The sequence below is a fragment of the Astatotilapia calliptera genome, chromosome 18 (assembly GCF_964374335.1).
Source record: "Astatotilapia calliptera chromosome 18, fAstCal68.1, whole genome shotgun sequence".
NCBI classification, from domain to species: domain Eukaryota; kingdom Metazoa; phylum Chordata; class Actinopteri; order Cichliformes; family Cichlidae; genus Astatotilapia; species Astatotilapia calliptera.
The window spans coordinates 5,587,769-5,598,097 of record NC_137439.1 but is presented as its reverse complement, the minus strand read 5'-3'; the positions used below and the strand labels follow the sequence as shown (position 1 = coordinate 5,598,097).

Here is a 10,329-nt window from a genome sequence, read left to right as displayed (position 1 = left end):
GCTTATTGCAGTTGGTCTTTAGATTCTTCATGTGCCCCTATAACGTATCTCTGAGGTCTGAATAGGACCCAACATGAGTTTTATTCAGTTTTGTAGTAAGAAATCCATCCATTACAGCTTTGCATACATATTATGTGCAACTTTACTTCAGTGTTCCACTTGATGCCCAGCTCCTGCCTGGTCGAGATGATGGTATCTTTGGCTTCCTTCTTCAGTGAAAGCTGCTTTCCTTCCTGACTGATGGACAATTCCTCCTGTTCGTCTTTAGTTTGTGAAGGATCTTTGTCCTCCTGGTCTGGAGTTCCTCTCCTGGTTACATATCTGCCACGAATCTAAAGAAAAAGAAAGACAATAAAAAATAAATCAATTTTATTTTGCCTACATAGTAGAAGGTAACTTTGCTTCTAAACAGGAAAATGTGTACAGTTAGGGGTTCAAGTGGATTTAGATAGTATTCTGGTCTAAATAACCCAAAATGTGATGTCCATATATGTGGATGCCAGGTCCTAGGAGGTTTAACCAACACTGGCCCGGTGGTGCCACCCACAATGCCAACAGTGATTATTAGACTTAATCCAAGTAGATTTTTGCTCCTTTGTCAGCACCTTGAGGTTGACACACTGATCTACGAAGTGCAGTGTTATTACAATAAGGCCAACAAGCTGTGGGCTTCCACTTCAGTGACTGTCAGTGAGATGTTTGTCCATTCCTCTCTCAGAATGTCCTGTAGTTCATCTCTGACCTCTGACACAGCTGCTGTCACATCCTCAAAGTAGCTCAGAGGACGGATATTGATGCTGGATGAGTCTGTAGACTCACTGAGTGCTGACAGTGAGGGGTAGTTGTGTAGAAACTGGATGTGATCCTCTGTGTGTGAGAGCTGCTTCAGCTCAGCATCTTTCCTCTTCAGCTCAGTGATCTCCTGCTCCAGCTTCTCCTCAAGCTCTTTGACTCGACTCACTTCAGTTTCCTGCTGGGATCTGATCTGCTGCTTCACATCAGAGCTTCTTTTCTGGATGAGATGGATCAGCTCAGTGAAGATCTTCTCACTGTGCTCCACTGTTTGATCAGCAGACTGATTGATGGCCTCCACCTCCTGTTGAAGCAGCTTCACATCTTTCTCTCTGTCCTGGATTCTCTGCTGGATGTTTTGTCGACTCACCTCCAGCTCTCTCTGCCTCTCAGTCCTTTCTGCTGCAGCTGAGACTGTGTCGTGGCCTTTATGTTCATCCACAGGGCAGAGATAACAACCCTGGCCGAGATATCAAAAAATGTTGGTTTATGCAATCTGAGCTAAGAAGGATGCAAATCAGCCATCTTAGGGTTGACTGGTTGGGCTCTCAAGCTTTGGCAATAAGGACAAGAGAACTGCTGTCTTGTGATAGCCTCATGACCACAAAGAATCCAGAACACTCTTCTGTTCAGCAAAGAGTCGTTCTGCACCTGGTTCCCAAAAGTTGATTCTGTTCAGCAAGTTAAGCAAATTCAAAAAGCACCATACATGTTTTTTGTTGAAGAATAAAAGGAGAGGTAGAGTGTGTCTGTGCACAGAGAAAAACGCCCCCAACAACTATTAAGTTTTATATACCTGTGCAGTGTAAGTCTTCCTCGTGTTTCCAGATGTTATCCAGCACTCTGAATCGCTCTTTCCCAGTCCAGGCGAAGATTTCTTCAGACTCCTGCTTCACTACAACCTGTACTACATCCTGACTGGTGCAGACTTCCTCCTGTTCCTCTTTAATCTGTGGAAGTTGTGGACCATCCTCGCTCAGACCAAAGTTCCACTCCTGGTTATAGATCTCCGGGTCATTCAGACTCTCCTCTTCCTCACACTTCATATTGCTGTAGGGGATCTTAAAGGATAAGGGGACATAACAAGAAGGTTACTAATATGATGACAGGAAGGCACATCTGAGCAAATATATTCTAGCAAGTCTGTACACTGAGAGCATGTTGCTCACATATGTGAGTGAAATTTGGAGTGTACAAATTGGACAAATGTTTAAGAGCACCTGTGTGAGTGACTCGAGTTATCACATTTTTATTGACAAAGTTCAGAGTGCACAACATTCAATTGCTGATGCCAGCTTCATTTAAGGCAGTTTGATTTTCACTGTTGTATACTGAAATAAAACAGTAATTACATGAATTAAAATTTATATTAAAGCAAATGGTAACAATTTTTCAACCATTATTGAAGAAAAAATAATAATAATAGGACAGCAGTAAAACAATACATAAGAACAGATGGTAACACAATGTAACTTGATACAGGGTTCTTGAAAAGTAGCAAGAAGTGAATGTGTTTAACTTTTTTGATTATGGGATTAGGGCTGTGCGATATGACCAAAATTTCATATCCCGATATTAAGACATCCATCGTCCTGGGAACGATATAAATCACAAAAATTTAACATTTTCTATAAATTCTGTGAATCTCGGGCAGCTCGACTTGCATGAAGTGTTTCCAGCTGGGCGTCTCGTACCTGGAGTCGAGTGTTTTAATTGAAACGATACATTTTTAGACATAAGTTGTAACGGTCGCCGTTTTCTTTGTGAGTATTTCTTACATGGCGTGCTGCGGGGAAAAGCCTGTTCTAACGTTTGAGTCTAAGGTTTATTTTTTAGCACCTGGCGGCTCTTTTTTGCTTCTCATCCGTAAAAAATCTGCTCTTTCACGTGATTCAGTTTATTTTGAAAAGTCTCAACAGGATCTTGAGCTTTATTGTGAAAGGTTTATGTGGAAAATAAACACGCGGACACATGGTGGTTTTACCGTCATTGTTGCTAAGGACAAGGCAAAAAAACAACAACAACTGCTTCTCTGTCTGTAGTGTGGTTATATCAAATATAAAGAGAACTTTAAAGAAAGAGAGAACTTTAAAAAATTAATATAGCCACTACTGTGACCATCAATATAATGAAAAAAATGTTGCCGTAAACAGTTTATTTTGTGACACCACGAAACAAACGATAGCGTAAAATGAAACATAGACGTTTTTAATATCGTCATCCGATATATATCGTTATATCGAACAGCCCTAAAGGGAAAAAGGAAAAAGGACTGTGGAAGTATACTGGGTTCAGACACCCAGGGCTGAAGACACGCACACCTCCACGAACACAGAAAAAATATACAAGTTGCTGCTCTTAGCACAGAAAAACTGCTAATCCAGCCAGTATTCACCCCCAGTGAACCACCACGAGGATTATTCTGTGCCATCGCTGCTCTCTAAAATCATGACAAACATGTACCAAGCTCCTGTCCCATAGCCGTCTTTTTTATTGATAAATTTTAATTGTCTATTCCATTCTTATTGTTTAGCTGCTTGCCTTTATTTATACTCCTTTTCTTCTTTAATTGTTGCCGTTCAATTCAAATCAATTTAATTTTTAATTAAATTCAATTTTATTCATATACCACCAAACCACAACAACAGTTGCCTAAAGGCACTTTTTATTGTAAGATAAAGACCCTACAATAATACAAAGAACACACCAACAATCAAATGTTAAGCAACCACTTTGGCAACAGTGGGGAAGAAAAACTCTTAACAATATATCATTCAGTCATTCAGGTAACAGTCGTCTAAGGCGCTTGGAAAGAAAGTAGCTAGATTGCATGTTTCACCTCCTATCCGATACACTTTTTTTTTAAATTCTAAAGCCAAATGGTGGATAGTTCCAGGAATTTAAAACCTGGTGGGAGTTGCCCCTTAAGTTGCCCCTTATGTCTCTCATCACACAACAAAGGTGTGAAAAGAGGGTCAATATCATAAGAGATTTTGTGTCAAACCATTGTGACACCCTGCCTCAGCTCATCATGTGACTTGAAATCACCTGTTCAAAGATGGTCGTTTAGCATGCATACAATACACCAAGGGTAGGCAACTCCAGGCCTCGAGTGCCGGTGTCCTGCAGGTTTTAGATCCCACCCTGGGTTAACACACCTGAATCAAATGATTAGTTCATTACCAGACCTCTGGAGAACTTCAAGAAATGCTGAGGAGTCATTTAGCCCTTTAAATCAGCTGTGATGTATCATGGACACATCTAAAACCTCCAGGACACCGGCACTCGAGGCCTGGAGTTGCCCATCCCTGCAATACACTGAACACTTTAAGTGTGTGTAAACACACACACTTTAATGGTGAAATGTAAATTATGTAACTGTGCACAAATGTTCTTTTTTCCCTTTTCTTTTCCGTTTCCGTGCTTTGCCTTCACACTACTTCCCGTTGCACGTCTAGTATTGTGTCAAATATTATTGAAGTAAGACGCACGTTTTGTAGTCGATCGTGTTTACATACCTGTTTGTTTCGGATATCCAGCAGTATGCGCTCACAGCTGGTCCTCCTCAATCATAGCTTATTAATATTTGAGATTTCTTCGCCTGCAGTACCAACTCTCTCCTTTAACTAGTGATGGGACGTTCTGTATCGAGGCTTCGGAGCGTGTGTCGAGTAATGGAGGGGGCGTTTCCGCGAAGCGCGTATCGAGGCTTGCTTCATTTATGGGAGGAGCTGAAAATGATGACGTCCGAAGCCTCGCTGCCCGGCTGTACCACGTGACTGGTTCATGAAGTGGTTCGAACTTTGCCGCGAGATATGACAGCGATATAAACCCCTCAGACTTCATTCAAAAATGTGGGTGTTTGATGGAGAGTTGCGGTTAGTGAGAGTTTGGAGACAGTTTGGAGGTTTATGAGAGTGAGGAGAGAAAGTCAGGAGAGAATGGAGCCAGCTAAGAAGAGGAGGATGTCCTCCCCTGTGTGGGAACATTTTGAGCTTATTCCTCCTAACAAGGTATTTCTACAGAAGATGTATTTTCATGATACTGATGGTGCAATACAATTTATGTTGAGCTGTCTTGACTTTTGTACAAGGTGAAGTGTTTGCTATGTGCCAGGGAGCTGGGATATAACAGCAACACCTCATCCATGCTTAGGCACTACAGAGCTTTGCATGAGAATAAGGGGGACACCGATCATGGAGCAAGACCAGGTGAGCCATCAAATGCAATGATAATATAGGATGCAGTAATGTTACTAAATGATATAACAATATTATACAACTGTAATAAGTTACATGTGTGATATTTATATTTGTGCTTTATCTTTATTGTCTTTCCTCAGGAGAACAATCTCAAATAGATGAAGACCTGGTTAGCATGGTGATTGAGGACTCCCAGCCATTTAGCATTGTGGAGGACAAAGGATTCAAAAGATTTGTTAAATCATTAAATCCTAGCTATGTTCTCCCCACTAAAAAGGTCATAAAAGCAGTGAAAATTTAGTTTTTACAGAATAAAATGTGAACAGGCAGGACTGAGGCTCAAAGCCTCAGTGTGTAGCTGTCCATACCTCAACGTTACAAAAGCACAACCACTGTCCACACCCCAACCACACCTCACCTCACAGTAAATGATCATTTGCATTTTAAGCATTTCCAAATAATCATTTTCCATACTGCCAGTATAAATATACACAGTATACTGCCATCACTACAATATACATGTTTTACACACTCCTTTTGTTGTTGACATTTACAGGCTGTGTGCAAAATGCCACACTCTTCAAATTCATGGCAGCTATTATTTTTACGTCCAGTAGGTGTCCTGCTAGAGCAAATGAAGCTTCAAGAAGCTTCGCGTTGGGGTGAACCAATTGGATGAAAAGCTTCAGTGCTTCATGGGGCTTCATCTGCCCATCACTACCTTTAACTCTCTCATACTGCACCGAACAGCCAAAACATCGCGTCACGTCCGTTTTTTTCTTCTTCTATTGCTTTTCTGGCAGATTGGACTGAAAGGCGTACTAGCGCCCCCTAATGATTCACATTGAGCACTGACTTAAAGGAATAGTGAATGACAGAGATCTCAAACTCATTTTACGTCGTCAATCACATAAACCAAATTTTAATCTTGAGTGGGCCAGACCAGTGAAACTCTGCTTTCTATCGATTTAAGTACACACTTCAGTATCAGTTTGAAATAAAATCAAACAAGCTGAGCTGAACATGATCCCCTCTTTAGCAGAAACTAAAATTAGAGCAACTGAAACAAGAGCATTTTACACATGCTGACGGAGCTGCAGACGAGTAAGGACAAAACGTATCCGCAGGAAGTCCTTTTTTACCATTTTATTAGCTTTTTACGTCTTGATGCATTCTCAAACATCCACTTAGGTAAATCTTCAAAGGTTGATTTTGTTCATCTGGACGTATCGTTTTCAGTGGGAGAAACGTTTCGTCGCTCATCCAAGTGACTTCTTCAGTCTCAGCTGACTGCAGGTTTTCCTAATCTTATAAACAGTACATTTGCATAATGACTGGATCCGCTGTAGGAACAACGGACTGGGAGGTCAGTTCCTTCATCATGATTATGCAAATTCTCATGACCATTGATCACCAACCCTTGATCAAAGCCCACTGATCAATGACCATGAGTACCATTCACAGAGAGTTGGGGAATGGCTGCAATCACAGCATTGAAAGATGGCGAAAGATGTACCCTCAGGCCCCCCTCCTCGATTCAGAGATGGTCAAAAGGGAAAGACTTTTCATTTAAGTGAAAATCTTTAGGGAGAAACTTTGTGAGCATTGCAAAATGTTGCTGCACTTGTTATCAGAGTGCATAATCCATTCTCACACTCAGCTGCTGTTGACAAAGATACTCAGCAGACTGAGGAGAAAGGTTGTAACAGGGAATACTGGATTCAATTCAATTCAATTCAATTTCATTTATATAGCGCCAAATTACAACAAAAGTCACCTCAAGGCGCTTTATATTGTACAGTAGATACAGAGAAAAACCCAACAATCATATGACCCCCTATGAGCAAGCACTTTGGCGACAGTGGGAAGGAAAAAACTCTCTTTTAACAGGAAGAAACCTCCGGCAGAACTCTGTGAAAGAGGCTCCGATTTCAGATTTCCCAATAGACGTCCACACCGAACGCGATAGTTGTGACCAGAGCGTCAGGTTACAGTTTATTGTCCGGAAGGAAGTTATTCTCTCTAATATGATGTGTTCTCAATGAAAATTTATATAGTCATTTATGCATAGTGAGCTTTTTGATTTCCAATTAAAAATGTAGTATTTTATTTACAACTGTACTAGTTCTCACCACATGATCAAACTCCTCACCTTATCACTATGGAAGAAACTAGCCACCCTTTGGAGAAAAGTCATTTACACTGCTTGTATCTGTGATCCCATTCTTTCAGTCACTACACAGAGCTCATGACCTTAGGTGAGGGTGGAACCATAGATTGACCAGTAAATCCATGGCTTACACTAAAGCTGCATCAAAGCTCAAACCCCAGGAGAGTTAATGGCTTTCCACATTTATTCATTTGACACCTAAAGTTGATTTTTGATTTCCTGAACTTTCTGGGTTGAAGTTAATCCACAGTTTTCATCAGTGAAGGGTTTTAGGGCTTTTGTAGAGGACACTTGTCTCTCCCATCTTTCCCATGGTCCCTTAACGCAGCATCAGTGTTACAGCTTGTGACTCCGGTGAACAAATTGACACAGTGTGATATTACACATATTTAAATCTCTCTTTACTGATGATGTTGAAGCTGCCGAAGGCACAGTGAAGCTTTTACACTGAGGTTAACAACTGAAATTTGAAAACCAAGAATGCACAACACAAGAGGTTGCCTTCATCCTGCTAACAGGGATGGAGAGGAAGGTAAAGCATTGCACCTTAGTTTGTCCATACATTTGACAATTTGCCATGTATTTAGGACAAGTCCTTTATAATAAAGGTTACATTATAATAAAGTGCACTGTGTCATAAAACATAACATATAACATTTCTACTAAAATATGCCGCAAAAAGGCAAATGTGCATTTTTTTAGTCATAATTACACTCAAACACCGTAGCAAAAGTCAATTTAGTACGTCCTATGTTCTATATATCCTTTTTATTGGATTTATTCTATATGCTGCCGTCATCATCATCATCATCATCATCAACTTTATTTATAAAGCACTTTAAAACAACCACAGCTGACACAAAGTGCTGTACATTGGAACTGTAAAATAAAATTACATGAGATATAAATAAAAAACAAATAAAAGAAGAGTGAAATCATTAATTAAATAACTACTGCATTAAAAAAAGAAACTAAGTCTCACTGAGGTTAAAAGCCAAGGAATAAAAGTGGGTTTTAAGACGTGATTTAAAAGTGGACAGTGAAGGGGCCTCTCTAACATGCATGGGCAAATTATTCCATAATTTTGGAGCCACAATAGAGAAGGCCCTGTCCCCTCTGAGCTTCCTCCTGGATCTCGGTACCTCCAGGAGCAGCTGGTCAGCTGACCTGAGAGACCGACAGGGTATGTGGGGATGAAGAAGCTCAGAGAGGTAAGGCGGGGCAAGACTGTGTAGGCATTTAAAAACAAACATAAGAATTTTAAAATTAACTCTAAAAGACACAGGCAGCCAGTGCAGAGAGGCCAGCACGGGGGTTATATGCTCTCCTTTTCGAGTTCCTGTTAGGAGTCGTGCAGCCGCATTTTGAACCAGCTGCAGACGTGAGAGCAATGACTGACTGACCCCCACATAAAGTGAGTTACAGTAGTCCAGGCGGGAAGAAATAAAAGCATGGATCACTGTTTCAAGGTGCTGCCTCGAAAGAAAAGATTTTAGTCTTGCCAGTCGCCTTAAATGATAAAAACTGGACTTCACCACTGCTCTGATTTGGTTGTCCAATTTAAAATCACTGTCCAACTTAAAACCAAGGTCAGTAACAACAGATTTAAAATAGACTTCCAGGGATCCTAAAACAACAGAGGAGGACTCACAGGGACCACTGGGTCCAAACACCAACACTTCTGTTTTCTTTTTATTAAAATTTAAAAAGTTTCGAGCCAACCAAGCTTTAATGTCATCTAGACATGTCAAGAGAGGTTTTATGGAGATGGCATCCTTGCGTTTTAGTGTCAAATAAATTTGGCAGTCATCGGCATAACAGTGAAATGAGATCCCATGCCTTCTAAGGATAGAACCCAGAGGCAGTAGATACAGAGAAAAGAGCAGTGGCCCTAAAATTGAGCCCTGTGGGACACCACATGACAGAGGAGCAGAAGACGATTCGTAACCGAGAAGGCTGACAGAGAAAGTTCTATCTGACAAATAAGACCTAAACCAATTGAGTGCAGTGCCACCAATACCCACTACATCATGTAATCGAGAAATTAAAATATTGTGGTCTACTGTGTCAAAGGCAGCAGTTAGGTCAAGCAAGACAAGAACAACATGGTTACCAGAATCACATGCCAGAAGGATGTCATTAAAAACCCTTAGTAATGCAGATTCTGTGCTGTGAAGGGTTTTAAAACCTGACTGAAAAACCTCAAAGATTCCATTTTCATCTAGAAAATCTTTCAGTTGACTAAAAACAATTTTCTCTAAAACCTTGGAGACTAAAGGCAGCTTGGAAATAGGCCTATAGTTCGCTAAAACTGTGTGATCAAGGCCAGGTTTCTTAAGCAGTGGCTGTACTACTGCATGTTTGAAATTTGCAGGAACCACACCAGAAGACAGACTGCTGTTAATAATGTCAAGGACATACTGTTGTATACTAGGAAAAATTTCTTTAAAGAATTGTGGAGGGACAGGATCCCGTGGGGAACCTGTGGGCTTAATATGGCGAACCACATCCTCTAAAGAGGAGAGCGTCACAAGCTCAAACTGAGTGAAAACAGCAGCGCAAGGGACAGAGACAGAGGGGTCAGAGTCAGGAGCTGTGATAAGAGCCCTGATGGTGACAACCTTTTCAATAAAAAAGTTCAGAAAATCATTGCAAATCTTAGGAGAAACTTCCAAACATACATTCAAAGGAGTATTAAGAACAGTGTCAATGGTCCTAAATAACACACGTGGGTTATGACAGTTGGAAGAAATAATATTTGCAAAATATTCCCTTTTTGCCTCTTTAACAGTGTTCTGGTAGCGATGCCAGCAGTCTTTGAGAATTTGAAATGATACATGCAGTTTATCCTTTTTCCGCCGTGAAAAAAGGTTGCTGTCGAAAAGAGCTTTGAAGCACAAAAATACAGGACTTTTTTGTGTAAGGAGGGCAGCAACACACCTTTGATGGGTCTAGTCTGCTGTAAATGCAATAGAAGAAGGAAAGCGGAAGTGACGCGACTCTTACTATTTAGCAGCGTCTTCAGTGTCCGAGAGTTTAAGGAGAGACGAACTGCAGCCGAAGAAATCTCAGAAATTGAAACGACATCAGTGAAGAGATCAGCAGACTGTTGGATATCCGAGATAACGTCACACAGGTGTGTAAAACGGCGGGAATACGACTCCT

At 40.8% G+C, this 10,329-nt stretch overlaps 1 protein-coding gene across 2 annotated transcripts; it reads right to left on the bottom strand.

Moving 5' to 3' along the window:
- Positions 1-62: 62 nt before the first annotated feature.
- On the bottom strand, positions 63-10,312 carry LOC113010753 (uncharacterized). 2 transcript variants are annotated; one of them, XM_080292702.1, is made up of 3 exons: positions 10,171-10,312; positions 1,589-1,853; positions 63-332 (listed from the first exon to the last, which is right to left on the bottom strand). In XM_080292702.1, exons 2-3 carry the CDS (start codon positions 1,836-1,838, stop codon positions 265-267), a joined length of 318 nt encoding a protein of 105 aa, XP_080148828.1. In that variant the 5' UTR covers positions 1,839-1,853; positions 10,171-10,312; the 3' UTR covers positions 63-264. The 2 variants fall into 2 exon arrangements, with proteins under 2 accessions (XP_080148828.1, XP_080148827.1); XM_080292701.1 differs by lacking the exon at positions 10,171-10,312 and adding an exon at positions 4,311-4,760.
- Positions 10,313-10,329: the final 17 nt, after the last annotated feature.

Bases quoted from the DNA above. Each gene is read 5' to 3' on its own strand.
- LOC113010753 (XM_080292702.1), bottom strand. From the start codon at position 1,838: ATGAAGTGTGAGGAAGAGGAGAGTCTGAATGACCCGGAGATCTATAAC. The intron at 333-1,588 runs GTATATAAAACT...CTTTTTCTTTAG, and splicing joins GGAAGACTTACACTGCACAG to ATTCGTGGCAGATATGTAAC.